This window comes from Harmonia axyridis, chromosome 4 (assembly GCF_914767665.1).
Source record: "Harmonia axyridis chromosome 4, icHarAxyr1.1, whole genome shotgun sequence".
Lineage (NCBI taxonomy): Eukaryota > Metazoa > Arthropoda > Insecta > Coleoptera > Coccinellidae > Harmonia > Harmonia axyridis.
The window spans coordinates 21132575-21155902 of NC_059504.1; the positions used below are offsets into that span (position 1 = coordinate 21132575).

Genomic DNA, 23328 nt, shown 5'->3' on the forward strand with positions numbered 1-23328 from the left:
GGATAGCCTTGAATTACCTTTTGGATTCTCGATATAATTTGGATGATTACTTCAGCTTCATTTTAATCGGACCAAGTGATGATCGTACCAATTAACCATTGACGAGCTTTCCAGGATCAGGAACATCTTAATCTCAACCCGGGAAGAGTCGCCCAGCGATTCCAATCATCGCACCCGGAATAGGTCGACCAGCAAGGTCTATAATAATAATAATAAAGTTTTATTGATCCATCATTCACAAATCAAATTGTATTGGACATGTCAAAGGCAAAATAATATTACAAATTTACAAACTGAAACAACAATCCTTTTGATGAGAATTATGAAAAAAGAACAACACACTCACAAATCCCAAAAGCCCGTAGCCATCAAAATTAAATTAATTATATAAAATAATTTCATTATAATGTATCTGTGAAAAAAACTCTGAATTCTGAAACATCATAAAAAACCTCTGATCAGTTTTTTTCTGAAAACACTCAAAGTAGTGGCATTTCTTATTTCAAGAGGCAGTAAGTTAAAAAAATAACATCCTGCATACTCGGGAGTTTTTTTATATGTTTGATAAGTAAATCTACTCAATTTTAGTTGATTGCCTCCCCTGGTGTTATATTCATGTCTATCGCCGACTTTTTCGATTTCATTCCTCTTTTTGTACGTACGACAGAGTACCTTCAGTAGATATATACTCGAGAATGTAAGTATGCCTTCCCTCTTGAATGTTTCTCTGCAAGATTCCAACGGCTGTAGGTTGAACATGAGGCGAATTATCCTTTTTTGGGCAATGAAAACTCTTTTACTTTCAGTTGCATTGCCGTATACTATTATATTATAACTAATTCTTGAGTAAATTAGTGCATAATAAGCGCTCATTAGTCCTTGTTTGTTCAAAGTTTGTTTTAAGTTTAACAACGCATAATAACCACTATTTAATTTCTTGCATATCTCCTCCACAAGATCCATCCAGTTAAGCTCACTATGTAGAGGCGACATTCACTCCAAGTATTTTTTACACGAAGACCGTGGCAATTTGGTCCCTGCTCGGGCGCCAAATGATTATTTCTTATATATATTTTTTTTCCAGGTTGCAAAACAAGATGCACGAGTTGAAGGACAAAGGCCGCAAGGTAATAGACACAATTGGAGAACGCAAAGATGACATGATAGCCAAATGGGAGGAGAAATCAAGGGATTTCATCGAAAGTTTCCTCCTGCTGTTCGGGAAGGAGAGACTCACCTCTATCTGGAACGAATCCAAAGATAAGATAATGAACGCGCTCAGTCCTCCTAGTTCACCTCCAGGTTCCCCTAGTTCCAGCAATGGCGATCCGGACGATGATACTCCCCCAAGAAAGAACGCTAGGTTTGAAGCTGCCTCTAGTCTCAACGAATACTACAGTAATGATTACAGTGACGAAGATGAGGAGTATGTCACGCCTGCAGGATCAGTGAAACATTGATTTTCGTGTAGTTTACACATTTAAACTTACCACGCAAGGTATTCGACTGTTGATGCAATTGTTGTATATGTCTTACGTTTTTAAAATATACAAATTTATTTATTTATTTTCAATATGTAAATTATTCAGATTGTTGTTGAGAGTATTGTGATTGGAAAATTTTGAATCCAAAGTGTTGTTGAGTATTATTAATGGGCCTTTTTGGGACGTCGAATTTGTTAAAAGGACAATTCTTTTACTGCGAAAAGTTTTCATGGTGTTTTGTATGAATGATATTCTAATTGAGAGTGCAAGTTTAATGTGGGGAGACCTTGGTGATAATGTGCCTTGAATAAATTTTTTTAAACCTTTGTTGAGTTGTCAGGCTGTAGAAATGACATTGGCATTATGAATGTCACAAATCATTCCTTTGTTGAAATGGCGTATGCTAAATTGAATAACTTCTCTTAAAAAAATTAATTGTTTCATTCCATCACTTTTTTCAGGGTCATTAAAATATTTAACAATCAAATTTCGATATTTGATAAAAAATTTTCCAAGTGAGACTGCATAGAATATTAATACTCAACACTAGAATTTTAATTCCATGAAGGTTTATGAATATATTTGCGATAATAATCGAGTTTTCTTTTTTACTTAATCGTTGCAACTTCAATTATATAACAATTATATTTGTCAAACAGGAATATTTCAAATTATTCGGTTGGTGCATATGAAATATTAAATCTCAGATAGCAAAGAGAGAGCATCAATAAGGATATAATCAAAATGCAGAAAATATCACCATTGGACAGATTATATTCAACAAAATAAACACCAATCTAGGAGTACAGTAAATGTGCCAATGAATATGTAATTCTCAAAAGAAATTCATCAAAATAATCCATCCATTGTTTTTATTTCTATATTCATACAAATTTCATAAGTGTTTTACTATTTTTTTGAAATTGTAAAAATAAATGATCTGTACATTTATTCCAAATATTTGGAAATAATCCTATCACGAAATAAATACTTTTCAAATTTTTCTCCTGCATCCCTCATTTTTCAAAAAACTTCTAAAGAGATTCCTTCTGCCTATATATGAACGTTTTACATGCCCTTCTTTTATACTGATTTTGTATTATACATTTTTTCTGAAGCAGTTCAATGTTAAGGTGCTGTTAGAACTTGATAGTAAGTGGCATGTGCACATTTAGATATCAGAATGTATAAATTTTTGCCAAAAAAACTTTATAAGATATGGATATTTGTTTAGCAAGTCATTTTAATAAAGGTTTTATTGACATTGTAATTTTTTTTTTGATTGGAGCTTTGAGAGGGTAGTTATTCTGAACAACAAAAATACATACATACATGGAATTTCAGCTAAAATAATATTTTCAAAAGTAAGAAAAGCATTTACTTTCAACAAGCTTTTTCAAAGAGTGCAATGCGTTATATACCAAAATATTTGGATCCTGAATCTACCCTGAAATTTCAAGTGTCTAGCATATTATTTTCAAGAGTGTGTATTGGGAGTCCCAAATTCGTTGTCTAGTGAAGGGATCTCACAATCCCTTTGAGCTAGAAAAAAATAATAATAATGGCACATTTTCTGTCCCGATTTTGAGAGAATTAATTTCGTGAAAATCTTACTGCTCTCAAGCTATAAGAGAAAATTTGAAAATGGCTTGAAATGAAAAGTTCTCATAACTTCTTCATTACTGCTGGTGTAAACATGAATCAAAAACATTTTACAGCAATTTTTTTCATTAGAAAACATTGGTGTAATTAAATCATTGTTTTTTTATTGCAATTAGTTTCGAAGTTATAATACAAACTTGTTTTTTTTTTTCAAAAATATAAATATAAATTTCTTATCAAACTATACAAATCCTCAAAAGTTTCAGTGAACTTCAGATAATTTAAATATTTGGTGGCCACCAAGGTCTTCGGATTTAACAGCGTTAGATTTCTTCAACATTTTCAAACTAATAAATATAAATATAACGGTGTTAAATCCGTAGACCTTGATGGCCACAGAATATTTTTATTATCTGAAGTTCACAGATTATCATAGATAGGCCCTAGGTATCTTTGCTGTGTGAAACTGAAACGTTTGATGGTTTTGATAATTTGATAAGAAATTTATAAATCATATTTATATTTTCGAAAAGGAAAAAAAAGCTTTTTTACTGAAAAAAAAATGTTTTGAATATTTTGATTCATGTTTATAGCACCAGTAGAAGTAATTTTCTTATAGCTTGAAAACAGTTGAATTTATAAGTTTGTGGTTTTCACCGAATTAATTATCTCAAAAATCGAGCCCGAAAAAATATGCAATCAATTTTTTCCTGCTACAAGATAACGAATTTGGGATACCCGATACATTGCGGTCATAGATGAGGGATCCTTTTGTATTTATCTATGATTGCGGCCGGATGAACAGAATTGATTTTGACCCCGAATTCTTCTTCCTGATCCGAACCACTTTCGGATCAAAATTATGAAATTACAGACAATTGGGCAAATTGCTAGTCAGCTAGTTTCCTGACTTCAATAATGAATTTTAGGGATATACGAAACAATACAAAACTGCTAACAACAGCTTTTATTTCCTATTGATTAATTATAACTAACAAAGAGGATATAAGAATTATTTTTTCCTTAAATCTGCTTTATAAGGGTATTTTTAGTAATTAGATTAGTTAAACAAAATCGCGAAAATCCATCAAGGTTTCATTATTTCTATTCAGTTATAATTTTCGAAGTTCTCCAGACATTTTTTCATTTATGTAACTGTTGATCAGATTCGGATATACATAACTATTATTACTCCAAATCAATTAACGATAAGATGACGCTCATTGTATAAATTAACTGTTATTAGGGAATCCTAGTCGTGTTTGATTTCTTGCGATTACATATTTGCTCCACGAAAATTTGATGATAGTCTTCAAATGAACAGATATTATTATCTATAATCTGTGATAGTCTGTCCGAGCCAGAGGAATTTTCAAAAATAGCAGTTGCGTTGTTTGACGTTACCACTTACCACCACTTCCCGTAAACAATTTCGAATCTTATCGACACCATAGATAAATAGATATAGATGTGCAACTCCTGATCGAAACGCCTCCAATCGAAGTCAACGAAGTGGAAACCAACTAAGGAAAAAGGTTAATGAAAGCCGGTAATATAGATAGTGCCGATAGTGGTGCCATCTATTAGCAAATTGACTCATTCTACTCTTGGTCTTGACGATCTGCCTAGTACACCAGGAGACTCTATGACGTTTCCCCCCTCTTCGCTACTTCTTTCTCTTATTGTTTTTCTTTCTCTATGATTCTTGCCTTTTGCTACCTGTCGCGACGGTTTAAAAAGTGATTTCTAGCCAATCACCGAGAGTTATTTAACTTCAAAGTTACTATGGTGCATTTTCTTACCAAACAAAGTAAAAATACAAAAATATGAAACTTAAATCCTTCAACATGTCCAGAACTGATATAAAGTCGACGAAAAGTGTTCATTTCAAGTGATATGTTGTATTGTTGTCGTGATTTTTATACACTTTTTGTATTATTTTTATGGATGTTATAACCAATAATCCTGTGGTCAAAATGGACGAAGTCAACAACGTTCGTCAGAACAACCTAGTACCGCAATATTCCACCTGCAGCTTTGATTCCAACGGTGATGAATTAAGTAAATGTGATAGTAAGTAATATATCTGTATATATCAATATTTGTTAGAAAATTTGAGAAAGTTTGGTTATGTTGTCCCACCATTCAAGGTTGAAGTAACTGAAATTCGAAGACTGTTCTATTAAATTTTAAATTGAATCTAATTAAGAACTTGATTTATGTTGAACCATGTTTTCAGATGCTTCCTCATATCAACGGATATGTTTCATTGGCGATGTTTCGTACGATAATGATCTACGAAAGGTTGCAGAACATTACAACCTACCCATTGTTACGTCTGAAACAGGTCGAGAATTTGCTCAAGAGAATAATTGCAGTACAATATTTGTGATAGATAAGTTCCATGGTCCTACTTTTTCCAATTTACACAAAGCAAAACAACCTATATTAGGGCCACCAGCCCTAAGGCAGTTAGTTAAGCGAAATGAACCCCTTCCAAATAATAAGACTAGGCCATTGTATAATCTGGCGATGTCTGGAGTTGTTGTGTGTTTCACAGGGTTTAGAAATAAGGACGATTTGGTAAGCTGTTATGTCTGTCAGTGATTTCAAATCTAACAATTTTTTTTTTTTAGGCACAATTGGTACCTCTAATACATCACATGGGTGGTTCGATTAGAAAAGAAATGTCCGCCAAAGTAACTCATTTAATAGCTTACACTTGTGGAGGACAAAAGTATCATTATGCTGCTACGTTTAAAGTACCTGTTCTCAATCAGAGTTGGGTATTGAATGCGTGGAAAGAAAAATATGCCCTCGATTTTTCTGCAACAAATGATTCTTTTTTGGTAAGCAATATGTTGAATAAAGTTCTGAGGTAGTAGTACTAAATTCCTAGTAAGCTTTTGATTCGATTTTTTCGTATTTTACATACATCTTTCTGATAATCTATACTGCATTAATTTTTATTATTTCTGTCGCATAATTAGTGTTAATATATCACAATTTATTTTCTGTTTATTATTATATTCTTTATTGGTTGTATGATTCTGTAAATCTGATTATTCTTGTTATTCATTTCAGAATTCACACAAACTAAAACCTTTCCAAGGCGCTCATATCAGATTTGAAGGCTTTCCAGAAGACGAGGAAGTACACATGAGAGAAGTATTAGAAGCTAATGGGGGTAAAGTTTGTGAGACCAACGATCCAAATTGTACACATGTTGTAAGTTTATTGTAACAATTTCTGAATCTGCTAGATCCTAGGAGTTTATATTGTTTTTGAAGTTTTTTTCTTCAAATTTTTGGGGAAATTGGGTGAATATATTAACATTTTTATCCAGTTTGGGGTTTTTCCATTAGAATAATCTGCATTAATATCCAAATTAATTCAATAACAATTTATTTAGTAGGTTTTTAGAATTATGATTTGTTTGTTGATATATACCCTCCTTGTTATTATCTAGTTTAACCCTTTCAACTACCATTGCTAAGGCTGGAGGTTCGTCAAAGTACAAGTTTTGAATTATTCAATTTACCAGCTTTATGTTTTGAAAATATACTGCGGGTCAATACTAATGAGAAGAACATTCATTTTGAAATGTCATCAGGAATATCAATGTGTATAGTTAATTCAAAGGTTTGTTGCAAAATATTGACTTAAGCTTCATGAATTTCGTTTCATCAGTTCGGAAATAATGAATATCATTGATAATAATAAGTGATGAATCTAATTGAGAAAATTAAATTTCAAATTTATTCTCCACTAAATTTGTTTGTGTACAGAAAAGTAACAGAATCCATCCAGGACTGTCAAGCTCACCTGTATTGTCTCCTCCGTTCGCCCATTTACATAAGTTTTCAAAAATTTAAAATTAAATTAAGGACATAATTATGAGATATTAACTATATGGACTTGCCTCCCTTACACCTACATGTAAGGAAATGTAGCCTGCTCGAAGCAATAAGGATTTCCCATAATGGAAAGCTCCTTCCTGGGAACTGGGTTGGACATATGAGGATACTGAATCAACTAGATTCAAACCTCCTCGCAAAACCATCAGATATTATGCCAACCACCTACGATTTTGAAACGCCCTTTGAAACGGTTATAAATGACCGTCATAGTGCAATAAGTTTCATAAATCGTCTAGACAAAAAGTCATCCATATGGTTTACAGATGGATCAAAAACAGAGAAGGGCACCGGCATTGGGATATATGGACCTAGACTGAGGATCTCTAAAGCCCTGGGAAGTGAGCCCTCGATTCTACAAGCCGAGATAATGGCTGTTTATGTATGCGCCCAGGAGTGTCTCAAAATGAACCTCAAAGGGGCGCATATCTACATCACCATGGACAGCCAAGCCACGCTGAGATCCCTGGAATCGTGCTGTCAGGGGTCTCTGCTGACTTGGGAGTGCCGTAACACCATAAAGCAACTGGCCAGAGGAAATAAGGTGACTCTACTATGGGTACCAGGGCACTGTGGGGTTGAAGGAAATGAGAGAGCGGACGAGCTTGCAAAAAGTGCATCAAGGTTAAGACCTGCTGGACCTGAGCCTTTCTGTGGGATAGGAAAAGACCAATACAAAGCTGCGGTCCAGCTATGGGAGTTGAACAGTAGGACAATCCACTGGACTAACACTCCTAGACTTGCTCAGGCAAAGAAATTCGTGAAGATTTCACCTACTTACACCAGAAAACTCCTGAAGCTGTCATGAGCGGAGCTTCGGGTGATGGTGGGACTGCTGACGGGGCACTGTCGGTACAAACATCATTTGTACCGTATGGGTAAGTCAGCAGACGAGATTTGCAGGCTCTGTGGATCGGAAGTAGAAACTTCTGAACACTTGATATGCAAGGTTGTCAATTTTATTAACGTCGTTGACGACCTCCCTGGGTTTCTATGAATGAGTAGGGTAGTGAACAAAAGATCTATGGTCGCAGTTCCCGGAAGGCTCACCGAAGCAAAACGACCCCAGTTCAAATAATAATAATAATAACTATATGGAACAAATATAAAATCTATGTAGAACTTCACATCAGACGGGAATGGATAACTAAGAAACCGAGAAAAAAGCCTAAATAAGACTTTTGTGGTCATATTCATTATTTATTATTGTTCTGAGAGGTCGCAGAAATTGTGTTCTAAAAAATACATGGTTTTACTGGTGAAAGTTGAGAATACTATTAATGAAAGTTATACTGATTGAACCGTGAAAAAGATAAAAAACTGCCAGTGTGTTTTTTCGCATGAAATTTCTGAAAAATGTATCTGTAAAGTTTGAATAATGGGCCCTAAACATGTAAAAAAATTTATTATCAGAAGATATTCTGATAAGAGCATTATCATAACGAAGAATAAATCATTTGTAGACCCCAGTAAAGCTATCAGAACCACTTTTTTTTGTCATAATTTTAGACTATTTAGACATTACCTTATCGAAAAATTATATACTCCCAGTTTAGTGAATCTGGAAAAGAACATGATTTCTTGTCATGTTGTCATTCATGATTGAATTTATTCCGAGGAGGAACCCAGATTAAAAAAAAATATGTAAATCAAGGAATTTGGCAGTGGGTTCAAACGTAAGCCTAAAATGAACCATAAAATTATGGTGAAATCAAATCATCCGTCAAAAATCGTTCACTTGTTGGTTCTCCTTGTTTAACTTTAAGCAAGTAAAACCCGTGATTTCTCCCGTAATTGAAGAGCAAACATTTTTTAATAGGGTACTAAATGAGCCTTAAATTATGGCAAAAAAAAATCGATAATTCCAAAGTGGTTCTGCTAGCTTTAATGGGGTTATTTGTAGTATGTGAAATGAATATTGGAAAAGCTGGCTATACTTTGAAATGTTCTGGAACATATGGAAAATGAGTGCAGTTGATTTGCACCAAAATAGACAAGGATGAAGTACTGAAGGGGAAAAGAGTTAAATGAATATGTCCCAAAGATGGGGATGTTGAGAGTGATAGTTCATCAGAAGAGGAGGAATAGACAAAAATATTAGAAAAGTCACAAAAAACTCAAACACAGAGAAAGACGAGAACAGAACTCTAGAACTGTTTAATAAAATCACGGAAAAAGTAATTGATTTGGAGAAGGCTTTGTAATTTTGAAGTAAGATTAATGAAATGAATAGGGCCTATGAGAATTTGGGGAAGGAAAATAAGACAATGTAAAAGGAGATTAAATATTGAAATTAACTCATGAAGTAGCCATTTTGAAAGACCAAGTATGTTAAACTACGTCAACTACTGAAATGCAACAGAAGAAGTCATGATTATAGGAGTTGAGAATAAGGACCAGATTATAAAGGTTATTGAATACTTGGATGTTGTAGTTAAGGAAGAACAACAAGAAAAGACTGGAAACCATTCCTAGTAACATTTCAGAGTTCATAATTTTGATTATGGAAAACAGGAGAGAAAAAGGATCATTGACTTCGCGACATATCAAATTTCTCGGAAGTAAAAAACTCATTTCTATATATATGAAGACTCACCAAGAAAAATGCAGGAACTACTTGAATCATCAAAAAAGCTCACATATTTTGGATTCAAATATGTTTGTATGAACATACTCCAAGACTTGTATTGATTACATTTTCCTGATAAGTGAATGTAATATAGAAGTGAAAAAGAAGGGCTGTTGCCCATACTGGTCGAAAGGATCATCATAGTGTATTTGAACAATGTTTGATTCCAAACATAGTGAGAGAAGTAGGAATAGAACAAGTTGAACACTATATCGATTAAAGGAACTGAATGAAGCTTTGGATGGCATGAGTTTGTATAGAATCTATAAAAGGAAAGATGTTGATCAGTCTTAAAAGCTATTTATGGAAGTCTTGGTGGTGCAAAAATGTGGAGCTAAATATTGAAAGTATTTAAAAATTAATAAAAAAGCCATTACTCTGTTTTAATCAGAAATATATACCAATTGCTGGAAGACAATTCGGATTGTAAGATGGGAGGTCTGCATAAGATATCTAAATTTCTGGTGCACTGGACAAAATCATACCAGCATTGTGTATTTTCGTTGATTTAAAAAAGACTTCAATATTGTGAATCATGATGGACTAATGTATACACTGGAAAGGATAATTAAGTAGAAGAGTAACCTTAATCCTTTCTGGAAGTTACATAAAGAGAATTAGTTGTGAAAATAAGTGAGTACATTATTGATGAATTGGAAATATCATTGGAAGGCCGCAAGGTACTGTATTAGGGCCAGTATTATTCTTGGCTACATAAACTCAGTATTCAACCCAAAAACCCTAAAAAATGTGACATAGCAGCATTTGATGATATTGTACTTTACTTGAGTGCCTTGAGCTGAGAGCTATTGAAAGAAAAGGCACAAATTCCATTCTTATTACATTCTTATTATTATAAAAAAAGTATTAGAATACTTTTCTGAAAAAAAAATTATTAGGAAAAAGTAACTTCCTTATCAGCAATGAATTCTAATGCTGCAATAAGCAGAAAATGATTTCATGAAAATTATACTATCTCCCTATTGTAAACCTTGGAATCGGGGTATAAGCCAAACAAGTATACATATTGATATTCTGTATTATTTGTTCATTGTAGAAGTGAATCGCATTTTATTGAACGTTTCATGTAAATAAGGACACACAAGTTGAACGGGCGAAACTAGATTTTACTTTTATGTTTTATGTCTCTTAGAGCACCTAAAAAACTATAGAGCACGGTTATGGATTTTAGGTGATGGATTACAGAGAAGGCTACAGCATGGACGCAGGCGCACAGTTAACCTCGCCCACAGTTAACGAACCCTTCATTTATCCCGATAACCCCACCACTCCTCTCACCTCTACCGCCGTCAAAGAAACAGTGGATGAATTAGAATCGTTCAGTCGGTTCCAGACAATCTATAACACTCCTCTGAATTCCACGACTCGTAGCGTTTTCCTGGAAACGTTAGACGAGAGGTCACACGACGACATCAGTGTGTTAGACCAAACCTTGAACACAACTACCTCTTCAACAACCCGGAAGAGAAAGATCGAGTCTCCAGAGTATTTTTGTACCATCAAGAGGAAAAGGGATAAGAGCTTTAGCGAGAAAAAGAAAAGGGTCTCCAGCTTTTTTAAAACTCCGATCAATTACTTCTCGCAGAGGAGAAGAACCATACATTCGACCAGCTTCAACGAAAGCCTCAACGAGAGTGTGATTTCCAGTTCTGGAGTGTTCAATGTGGACACTGTTCAAGATCTCAGTCACACCTTGGATAGTTCTCAGACGCCGAAGAAGTCTAAGAAAAACCTGTTGAGAAGAACGTTCAGTTCAAAGTTTTCCGCTAGTAAGAAGCGGTCGAAGGCTGACTTGAATTCATCCAAGTATTCTTTGGCGGAGGGTGTGGGAAGTGGTGAGAAGGACGAGGTAGACAAGTTCAATACTTCCTGTTTTCCGGCAATAGGCCGGGTTCCTGCCCTACCCAGCCTAGCTATACCTGATCAAACCGAGCCTAGCAATGAGCTGACCAGGGAGTTAAGGGGGCTGTCCGTAACATCAGCTGCGGTACTAACTTCATTTCATATTGGTACTAACATTGACTTACTCCAAACATTTCATGGAGAATCTCTTTCTTGATTAAATAAGAACACACACAAACAACAAACACGTTCTCAAAAATTTTTATTGATATCTTAAGTAAAATAATCATTCATTTTATGGAATAAGGTTAAGTGAGGTTAGATTTCTAGAAAAATTTATATTTTATGTAAATTCGATAATATACAATGCTTGCTATAATAGCTTTCATAAAAACACATTTACTCTATTTTAAAGGGGTCTTCTGTAAGCTGGTTTATAGTCATTTATAAAGGAGCTCAACAATAAACTTTTGAATAGACTAAAGGGTGTTAAGTCTAACTGAATCTAATAGAAATTAAAAATTATACTTATCTAATCCAACTTCATCTGATAGTATATTGAAAATAGTTCATTGTTTGCTAATTTGCTCACCAGCCAGCTGTCATTAATCAAATTATTGTAAACAAGTACATTCAACCTCTCCTAACCTAGAAAGATTGATAGGGAGAAAACCCCTCGATCGAAATGTTTGGATTACGTTGAAAGTTCTGCAAATGTGTTAAAGTACAAGCCATTTTTTCCCTTTGCAGAACTTCACTAACAAGAGTGTTATTCCTTCTAACATTTCAGGCTTAAACCCTGTAGAAAATTATTGAACTGTCTCCAGGAGTAGACTTCAGTTTTTTTTTTTTTGTAATTTAACATGCAAGGGTTTTTAGAATGCTCTCTTATATGTTCTAATTTTTGTTTATATCTAGGTCGTGGATGAGTCTTCGGTAGGGGAGAAGCCAGACGCTAATTTGAAGACATGGGTGGTTAAGGCAGAATGGTTTTGGATGTCTGTGCAGAAGCAGATCACTCAGTGCGAGAAGGATTACCTGTTTGATGACGTATGTACCCCTTTTAGTACTTTTGGTTTCAATTGCTCCCTTTTGTGGTGCTTAACACCATATTTTTTAAATTTCACATTTTCGAAACATGAATCCAAAAATAAAATAAAAACACATCACTTAGGGATACCAACCTAAAATCAATCTGGGTTCACTGAAACTATGAATTATTTCTGTTTTGTCTTGTTGGAAGATTCTTTGCTATGGATCCACTAAAATGAACACGAGGAATCAGACAATTTTCGTAAAATACTTTTATATAATCTACATCCATTTTGCCTTTCGGTGTTTGGATTTCGTAAAAAACTTCCGCTATGAATATACCAGTGCTTTTCTCTGAAAAATCTTTACAAAGAATATGCATAAATTTTATTTTATTACACAGCTATATGTTCGCCAAAATAGCAAGATAAGAAGTTAAATAATGTGAAGAAAATAGAACTAAGCAATTTCGATATAACTAGCTAGACAATAAAAAAAAATAAATTTTCATTTTCACAATATAGTTAATGAATTAATCTACATTGACTGCATGTATGGAAAATAATGGAGTACATTTTGTTAAATTTATTTGTTATGCATATGTATATTCTGTTCAACTCAAACAAACTGCTTTGATTTGAATTTATATGAATATTTGAAAGTTATCCAACTTATGGTGAAGCAATCCTTCGTTGTAGCTTCATTATTTGTTAGTATTTTATTCAAGTTAATTTCGTTGTGCAAGTATTGTGTTTTGCAGATCTAATCTTATGTGATACTTTTTAACAGACCAAATAATTAAATGTATATAAAATATAGCTTGCATGTTTTTAAAGGCGCAATTTCAAAACTTATTATCCCGAGTAGTATTTTCAACCAAAAAAAAAATATTGAGGAAAATGGCTTTGTTTTCAGTATATCGAACAAGTGCTCTCCCCCAATGGAAGGAGGGACTCCCATCAAGCCACGCCCAGCAGTGCCAGCAGAAGGAAGCGCAAAAGGATCCACGAGACCATCCAGTCCCTAGTCAACCAACAATCGCCCACTTTACATAAGCGTCGATCGTCTGTAAGTGATGCTGGTCTTCTATCCGTATCGGGCTCATTCTTAGATTGTACGGCCAGTCCGGACAAGGCCCTATTGGACGGACCCGAAGTCAGTGATTCGTCCAGAAAGGGCAAGACCGCACGGCATCAGGTTTTCCTCGAGCTGCTGCAGACCGAGTCGAACTATGTCAACATTCTCGAAACCATCATATTGGTGAGTAATCCGATGTCCAGAGACAAAATTTTTGCTTTATTTCATTTATGCTTTATTTAATTAATCAGTTAAATGAAAAAAATGTTGCTTTCTTGGAATTTCAAAAGAAGCTAGCGTATCAATTTTCATATCAATCTGACAATTCAAATTTGCTGAAAAAATCCTACAAAAAACCATTACAAGTGAGGGAAAAACTCTAATTTGTGAACATTTTCGAAAAGGCTGGTTAAAGTACTTCCTTTCGAAGAAAGTTGGAACTATCGTTATATTCTACTGATCATTCAATTGTTCTGGCAACACTGCATATTATTTTTGTTCCTCTGTACAAATATTGTTGCATGATGGTATTCTCTCTTAAGTGAAAAGCATATTATTATTATTATAATGATAGATTTTTGTAATTTTTATGTGGAATGAGTAAATAAATGAATTAACACATAAGTCCTTTCAGCAGATTTGAGTTTCAAGTGGTGTTTTGTGTTAAAAATTATTCCATGAGTAATAAATAAAGATTAAACTCTATTTACCATTTCAGATGTTCAAGAAGCATCTTGAGGATATGACGGGAGAGGAAGCATTGCTCAACAACACAGAAGTGAACCTTATTTTCGGCAAAATTCCACCAATCTATGATGTGCACGTCAAGATGCTTGGAGAACTGAGAAAGACTGCCGCTCAATGGACCGAAGACCGGTGCATCGGGAGCATCATCTACAAGTATGCCAACGAGCTATTGACGGCCTATCCACCCTTCATCAACTACTTTGAGGAGATGAAAGAGGTGCTGATTAGGTGCGACCAGACCAAACCGAGGTTCCACGCCTTCCTGAAGGCCTGTCAAACGAGACCGGAGTGTGGCAGACAGAGTCTCACGGAACTGATGATAAGACCTGTACAGAGGCTGGGCAGCATAAGTCTGCTATTGAACGGTAAGTGTATGGAAAAGATCAAGTCGAACACCCCTGCCATTTGTTATTAACTATCGTCTAATCCAGAAGTTTCTAAACTTTTTTCTTGTAAAATACTTCCAAAATTTGAATAGTGTTGGTGTATCCTCTACTGCTACATTTTTAGCATATTCCTGAAACTAAATGCAATATGAGATTAAATTGAATGAAAATGTGAAAATCAAGAAATTGGTAATATCTCGGCTCTAGGACTGATGATGGTTCAATGGAAAAAAGGAATAAAAATCCTTATTAGAACGCCAACGTTTCAAACTTATATTAGTTCTTCATCAAGGCCATTTAGTTGGTTTTTCTGTGAACTTTCTCCCATGTCATACATTCTAGACTCGTCCAGGTTACACAACTTCATCTTCGAAAAATTCTGTGATAGACTTACCCCTGGTTTCTGAAAGACTGATCAAATCTTTGTTCAACTAATTCAACATTCAACTTAACAGCGATGTCAAATACATTTGGGTTTCTGAAATATTTTATAGTGTAAATTAACTAGTCATAGTTATCTGGAGCTTTTAACTTGAAAAGAAAACTTGAAATGCATTTCAGAAACCCAAAATGACGCTTGACGTACAATTTTCGTGTAATATTTGACCACTGTATTAACTGGCAGAATGTTCAAATAAAAGGAGTTAACCTTACTTTCAGCAACCCAAGTGACGCTTTACCATAGATTGACAGCTGTGAAGTTGAATTTTACGTTGATTGGCCTTTCAGAAACCGGCCGTTAGGGCAATACATATTGATATTATAATTCGATCCCAATAACGATAAAAGAAAAAAAAAGGATCTTGAAGCTTCAAAATGCTTTTATCAAATTCTTAGTACAACCATTTTTTACCGAAATACACCCTGTCAAAAATCATTGACAAATTTGTTTCTTATGCATTTCTCATAAAACTTCAGTTGTTAAATGCACTCCAGCAAAAGTTTCTTGATATTCACTTTAAGTATGAAATGACCTCACACCTAGTTTATTACCAACAAAAACTTCTTGTTACTGCTTGAAACATTCACAAATCTGCTCTCCTTATTGCTGTTGACGTGTTATTTTGATTGGTAACTCAAATTTGAAGTTTTCAAGACATCCAAATATTTTCACAATCATTTGTTTCAGTCAGAAAATAATGCTGGAAAACTTTTTATGGCGTCATGGTACTGCTAAAATGAACAGACTAGTATTATGTATACCTGAATGAAAACTTTTTTGTAAATTTAATTGCATATAAGATTTTTGCAGTAACTTTTTAATTCTGAATCTTTGATTTTTCTTCCAATTAGTCATTAATTATTATTATCAATAAAATCCAAAAAAGACATAATGTAAATTTATTTTTCTTTCATTTTTTCATTGTATTTGAACAAAATCTACTGAACTTTCTCAGGAACAAAATGCAGATAAAAATTTTCTGAATTGGCCTTTTTTTCTAGATATACTCAAAAATACTCCAGTAACAAATCCAGATCATGCAGCTCTGGAACAAGCTCAAGAAGAACTGAAAGAAATCATGACGCACATAAATGAGGATAAGAGAAAAACTGAAGGTCAAGTGACGTTGTTCAACATCTTCAATGAAATTGATAATTGCCCGGTAAGTAATGGATTTTTTTTTCGTTTTTTCATTGTAACTGTTAGCTGAAACTTCCTATTCCATCAGGTGAGGTTGGCTAAGGTTAATAGAATACATGGTGTAGGAATTTCTCCCTAGACACATTAAAATTTTGTCCAAAATTCGTGCCAAGAATTGTCTGAAAAGGGGGTTTTATGTTCATTTGAAAACCTCTAAATGGTTGTCTTGCTAGAATCGATTTTTTCATTTGAATTGGAAGAAATGAATAGAAAGCAATATGTCAACAAATTTATAAATGAATACAGTAGACTTATGATTAATTTAATCTAATGGAATTTTAAGAAATAAATTGAAAGGTTAGAATTATTGCCATTGAAAGTTTGCATTCAATTTTGTGGTATTCTCATCTTTGAAAAATTTACATTAATATTAAATCAGGGCATTCAAATGACCAAGAAATGTGTATTTTTTCATAGAAAGCTGGTAAGAATGATTGACATAACAGATAAACGTCAAAATGTAAACAACTAAATCGACAAAAGTATTTGACGATATTCACTTATTTATCTCAGGACTTATTCCTTTTGTGCATTCGAGAATGAGAGAAATAATCAGCATAGTACCCCTTCACAATTCTAACATAGATAAGAGCATATTCTTTGTGTTCATCGAAAACTGTGTTCAAGAAGAGGGTAAATGTATCATCTTATTAATATCTTTGAATTCTTTGCTTATTTTGGTGGGATGCTTCTGAAATTTTTCTTAATTATTTATTTTCTGGAAATAAAATGCCATTCAATATACAGAACTCATTTGGATTTGATACAAGTTCGCATCTTCTCAGAGGTCCCACATAGGAGATAGGAGATTGGAATTAAAAAAAAATAAAAACTTTGAAAAAGTTATATTACAATTTATATATTTATTGTTCTTAGAGTGTATAATTTCGAAATAATCCTTGATATCTTCATTATCTGTTTGTTCTTCATTGTTTTCCAAATCTCTACCATATTTATGAATAAACACAACAACAAACACATTAACATCTTGTTTTATAATATTGAATAATCAGTACATAATTTCAAATATTAGGATAGTCCTACAAGTGGGACACGCCCTGATTGAATCTAGGCTAAACACCATTTGTCCTAACAATCTACTATGGAAGTAATGTTTGCATTGACTCATTGATAGTTGCCTTTTTAATTCACTCACTACAATCCTCGTCAAAAGTCATGTCCCTAGAAAAAACAAAAAGAAATATTATTTCTTTGTGTGATTGATATGTACATTGATTGAGTACATAGTATCCATTGACCATTTCACATGAAAGAAATTTGTAACATTTCGTGTAGAGTATTTTTCTAAAATGAACTAATCTAATATTATTATGTATAAACATTGGGATCCGAAAACTTTCAGATGTACAGATAAAGTTATATGATTGCACCATTCCATCGTTTGTAAAAGAGTAGAAGTAAAAACATTAACCAACAAAAATACACCCTTCCACTGTTGATCTCAAACTAAGCTGACAATTACTTATTGAATAACAAATAATAACTATATGTCTTTCTTCTGTTTCTTTTATTGAACATCTACGGTTTTGAAAAGTACACATTTGAATAAAATTTCCAAATATTGAATGTTAAATTTTCTCGGAAAATACAGAATTTGTTCTTAATCTTCATTTTCTATACTTATTTTATTATAGTATTGACATAAACTTAACTCATTGAAAATTTCGAAAAAATAGTATCTATAATCATCAATAATTAAAAGCCTTGAATTCAATTTGACATGTCGGCAATATCTTTACTGTGAATTCAAATAATTTCATGATTACAACATATATCACCAAGAACTGAATTAGTCATCATACCCCAATTTTGACAGTATTATAGCGGGCTTCACCAATTTTTTATTGTGGAGGAAGAAAAGATCACATCATCTTTGTGTTCAATTCCAGTTTATTTTTGGTTTCACCATATATGCCAAAATCACAATCAACGAATTTGTCAGTCAGTCTATGTTTTATGTTATTACTATTTATTTGTTATTATGTTTTTATTACTTCAAATCTACATATCAACTAATAAGTTTTTCCCGTAGATATACATTATACAAATTCCAAATAACTATCGCACAGTAGGTATATAAGTTGTTGTATTTCTTCATACTCGAATAAATAGGAGATCTTCTGCTTAGTTCAGTATTAACTTTGTTTAGATGAAATTTATCCCTATTTTTGGAATTATGTTGATGCATCTCTCCAGATTTCTCAAACAGTAAATCATTTCTGATGGGTTTATTATTTATTCTGTACTGGTTGAGAATGAGTATTTTGTCGAATTTTATCAACTGCGATTCCCACTATAACACAGCATCATATGTATGTATAGTTGGAGTATTATTAGGGAAACCGTATAGGGCTCTTATAGCTTTGTTCTGCAGCACCTGTATTCATCTTAAATTTATTTTGGCAAGCATTTTGGGCGAAAATATGTCTCAACCACTGTCCACACAATGTATTCTAGGCATCTTGGGTTAATATAATATCAAACTTTATTCTTACAGCCTGAAATGGTGTCCGCCCATCGAATTTTCATCGCCAAATCGGAAGTGATACAACTGAACTCGCCGGACGTCCTGTCCAGCAAGGGCAACAACCTGGTCCTCTTCCTTTTCTCCGACCAATTGGAAGTATGCAAGAAAAAATCGAAATCCTTCAACAGCCTTAAGAGCCCCACGGGCGTCAGTACGTCTTCTCAGAGCAAGACGAACTGTAAACCTTACAAGCACATCAGAATGATGGCGCTAAACACGATCAAAAAGGTGATAGACATTAAAGAAACCGAGGACTGCCAGAAAGTTTTCAGTTTGGTTTGTAGGCACAATGACGAGGTCAAGGAGAGGTTGTATTGTTTCGCGATGGCCGACGAAGATGCAGACAAGGCTGATTTTCTGAAGACCTTAACTAAGCAAATGGCAACTAATTCCTGTACTGCTGATGCGGTAAGTATGGTGGCTGATTTTCAGGTGAAAGTTGCAATTCGTTGAAAATTGTTAGAATGCGTTATTATGTGATTCAGTCTTCGGTCCACTTTTGGCTCGAAATTCGGAAATAACAGACATTTGGGCAATCTGAAATCAAGTTGTTCCTCTGTAATAAGGGGGCAAAAACATATTCTTCAGTATATCTTCTGAACCCTCATTGTATAAACCAAACACCCGACATACTTGGTGATTATCATGGCCTTTTTAAATGGTTATATAACACGTAGTGGTATTTGAAATATTTTCAATTTTTTCATCGCGCACATGGAGACAGAGAACGTAAAATTTGAATAAGATTTATACTCAATTTATGAACGTTAATTTTGAAATTTCATTCTAGTTATCAGTATCAGTGAAAAGCGGTATAGTTCTTTGTAATACAAGTGCAGAAGGCATAGATATTCTTCCACGAGTTTAAAATTCAAAAACGAAGTGGCGAGTTTTTGAATGAACGAGTGGTAGAATGAGCCTTCTGTACGAGTATTATACATTATTTTCTCCAATTCATTGCATTCTTATTGAAATTAATGAAATATTTCCATAAATATCATGTAGTGATTTTTGCATTGAAAAATGTTGTTTGGCAGAACTGATTTCTTTAAGGCAAATTGATGAATTGACAGATAAAGCAGTGGCGGAATGTTCGGAGTACCAACATATAATAATAAAATATAACCATGAAAACTGTGCGTTTCTGATATATTCTCGCACGATTTTGTTCTACAAGATGTGGAAGAATGAACAGAATAACCACAGAATTAGAGAAAAGAATATTTCAAAGTCGACTACATTTATAAAGACCCAGTATTATAAATGAATATGCTGAATAGAAACATAATTCAAAAAACTTCTTAGTTAATCCCATAGAGTAATAAACATAGATATATAGATATAGGTAGTATACGCAATTTTTACATGTCCCCAACATGGTTAGATTACGTTGTCGGTTTGTGATATATTTTCAAATCCACAATTTTACTATATCATTATGAATGTATATTATATTGAATGAAATATATTCATTTGAGTGATTCCCGATTAAATATGCAAATTTGAATATTTGGAATCCGATATTTTTTTTAATTGTCGAATTTATAATAAGCAAAATATTTATTATTTTCTGTATTTACCCCATGAAATCCAAGGTTTGGCAACTTTTGCTCTCCTAGTGTCATCGGTTGTTTCACGTCATTTGGCGCGCTTGAAGTTTGTTGTCTGAATTTCTGATAAATTTGGGTATTTATTTCAATATATTTTGAGTTAATATGAAACGTTGATTTACTATGAGCCATAAGAAATGCGTTCTTTGTGGAGAAACTCGCGAATTGAATGAAATATCGTATCACTGATATGTTTTCATTTCCGCGCGCTTCATGTCAAATTTGATAGTTCATGTTGGAGACAAAATTTGCTCTCTGAAAATGGCACATGCTCCCTCTATCTATGTTTATTACTCAGAGGTTTATCTCTATTGGCGATTTCATTAACTTTTTTTTTTTTCTAGGATAAGTTCATGGCTTATCTGGAACCTCAGCAGTTGGAGATCGATACCAGCGATCTGAGCAATGGAACGCTATCGAAGGCTTTCAAGTTCGCCAGTCGTACGAAAATGAAGGTCGGGAGGGCGTTTTCCTTCAATAAAACGCCCTCTAAACTAAAAAGGGCCGTGTCTTCCATGATGTCTCCGTTCGGCAGCTCTACGAATCTGACCCCCGCCAATCAGCTAGCCCAGATGAAATTGGCCAGCTATAGCAACATCAACGTAAGTATCTATAAAATGTGGCGGAGTTTCAAATTGTGATCACACCATTTTTTTTTTTTACCCGAGGTACGTTTGTTGTCGCCAGCGTAGAGTAATCAGTTTGGTACGTCCGTTAATTTTAAAAGGTTTGTCCATTTGATTTTTTTCTTTCTTCACTTTTTCATTTCTTCATTCTCGTTAAGTATCATTGTTCAGTTTCGAAAAATTTATATGTAACTAATCGATTAAAGGGTTGAATGTAAGGAGGTTGAGGTTATGCAAATTAATTTTGAAATTTGTAAGTTATGGGTAGAAAATATCATCCTGTTCTTATGAAATATTTTTTTCCCTTAAGGTTATCGTGGTTGCACAAGTTGGTTGTTATTCATTTGTACACTAAGATTTTTTTGATTAAACAGTCCTCATGAAATAACCCTCATAAGCTTGTTGGAAAATACTAACATTTAAGTACCAGATTATTTTCATACTAATATTGGATCTGTGAATGAAGTATGTACTGTTCCTTTGGTGACATTCAGATGATATTTTGAAAAATTTTCATAATGATTGATAATTCTGAAAGTTTTTTTTTTAATGATTCCAATTACTCTACTTTATTAACAGATCAAAATGGTCCTGTGTTCTTGAGTTTAACTAATATAAGACTATTTCAATTTTCAAAATTTTTCTGTAGTTATTCGAAGCAGCTACCTTTTTGCTACATGAACCCATGAAGAGCATAAATCCGATATATAATAAGTAACCATTTGAAATGCATTCTGAGTAGAAAGCCTGCTTCGGAATGTCCAAATTCTTTTTTTCGCTGAGTTGGCACACCTGTTAAGAGCTGGGCAGTATTCTAGTACTTAAAGTACTCAGTTCGTGAGTAATTTTATTTTGACTTCTGGGTACTCTAAAATTTATTGTATGTTATGTCTATCATTGCAAAGTCCTACTTGTATGATGTATCCTGAAGATGTGTATGTTTTTGCCACTCCTATGTAGATCATTTCCAAAACATTTGATTTTGATAGAAAGCACGAGCGAAAATCACTTGACAGTCTCGACCTTTAGATTCTTGTCGAGACAAATATGAAAGAAAAAAAAAAACAAAATAAAATTTTAGTTTCTGCGACATCTAGACCATTCTAGAAATTCTTAGAAGGCTATTTAGTAATGAAGAATTTTTTTTTTAATACAAATACGACTTCGTTGTTAACTGTTTACAAATTCTTTTCTTATACAACTAATACAATAAATGATCCAATGTGCGACATCCTAAATAAAACATACTTCCATCACTTAGTTCTTTAGAAGTATTATATTTGTTCTTCTTATTCAAGCGTCCTATTTCTAATAATTACTTGAACGATGAGATTGATAAATGATAAAAGTAACAAAAGTTCGAAATGAATAAGATTTTGATCATCTCATTAAAATTTTATGTATTTTCGTGTGATAGTAATAATTTCCTATTATTTTCCACTATACCAGTCGAATCCTCCTTAGATGGCGCTAATCAACCTTGAACCATATTTCTAACCTTATCCTTCTGTGTAATGTTTATGTATTGCCACCATACTTTTTATTAGAAATGCACAAATTGGAGCCAATTTGAAGGAAGTAATTGAAGTCAACTTTATAAAATTTAATAATGAAAAAATGAAATGAAATGTTCCCCCTTATTTAAGGAATCTAAATATTTTTGTCATGTGATTCAGTCGTTTTGGCCTAATATGAACTTACTTTTTCACGATTTTTCTATGTTTGCTCAGAATTTTCACCCATGATGTTCTTTTTTCAGGAATTAGGAAATGGTGAAAACGAACCTGAAAATCCGCCACAAGCCCCCTTATCTGTACAACCCACTCGTAAAATGAAAGCAGCATCTTTAGGAGTGACTGCTATGAAAAGATTATAACAGTTAGTGTTTCAGATATCACTTTTTTAAGTTTTATCTCTGTCGAATATTTGTATATAGCCATCATAGATCAAAATAATAATTAAGGATTAGATATTAACTAAATTCTATTATTTATGTTTTAAAATCAATATATTAATTGTGATTGGAAAGTAATTCAAGCAATTTTTAAACTCTGTAATATATTTATTCTACCAGATTATAAACTGTACAAATTGTAGTTTTATACCATGTTAAATACACCTTATAGGTGAATTTTAATTCAATATATTTTATGCTTCTGGATTTA

General features: G+C 33.4%; 2 protein-coding genes across 14 annotated transcripts in view; both read left to right on the forward strand.

The window, feature by feature from the left end:
• Window positions 1-2754, forward strand: part of LOC123677502 (choline-phosphate cytidylyltransferase B-like) — a 35193-nt gene extending 32439 nt beyond the window's left edge. For all 7 annotated transcript variants that reach the window (XM_045614054.1, XM_045614053.1, XM_045614055.1 and 4 more), the window contains one exon: window positions 1085-2754. In XM_045614054.1, coding sequence (XP_045470010.1) covers window positions 1085-1460 — 376 coding nt within the window. In that variant the 3' untranslated portion in view covers window positions 1461-2754. The remainder of the gene's footprint in view (window positions 1-1084) is intronic.
• Window positions 2755-4796: 2042 nt separating this feature from the next.
• LOC123678420 (protein ECT2) lies at window positions 4797-23328 on the forward strand. Of its 7 annotated transcripts, none has more exons than XR_006747242.1 (13): window positions 4797-5159; window positions 5326-5669; window positions 5723-5935; window positions 6171-6314; window positions 10825-11640; window positions 12414-12545; window positions 13443-13787; window positions 14323-14716; window positions 16181-16341; window positions 18898-19335; window positions 20882-21139; window positions 21813-22000; window positions 22923-23102. XR_006747242.1 is itself a non-coding variant. In XM_045615440.1 (13 exons), the coding sequence occupies exons 1-12, from the start codon at window positions 5030-5032 to the stop codon at window positions 21227-21229; spliced, it is 3399 nt and encodes a 1132-aa protein (XP_045471396.1). In that variant the 5' UTR covers window positions 4797-5029; the 3' UTR covers window positions 21230-21264; window positions 22923-23102. The 7 variants fall into 7 exon arrangements, 4 of the variants coding, with proteins under 4 accessions (XP_045471396.1, XP_045471397.1, XP_045471395.1 ...); XM_045615440.1 differs by lacking the exon at window positions 21813-22000 and adding an exon at window positions 21206-21264; XM_045615441.1 differs by lacking the exon at window positions 22923-23102 and adding an exon at window positions 21206-21264 and having other exon boundaries at window positions 21813-21856.

Excerpts from the sequence above, each read along its gene's own strand:
- LOC123678420 (XM_045615439.1), top strand. The coding sequence starts at position 5,030 with ATGGATGTTATAACCAATAATCCTGTGGTCAAAATGGACGAAGTCAAC. Across the intron at positions 13,788-14,322 it reads TTCTCGAAACCATCATATTG|ATGTTCAAGAAGCATCTTGA; the intron begins GTGAGTAATCCG and ends TTACCATTTCAG. Across the intron at positions 19,336-20,881 it reads ATTCCTGTACTGCTGATGCG|GATAAGTTCATGGCTTATCT; the intron begins GTAAGTATGGTG and ends TTTTTTTTCTAG.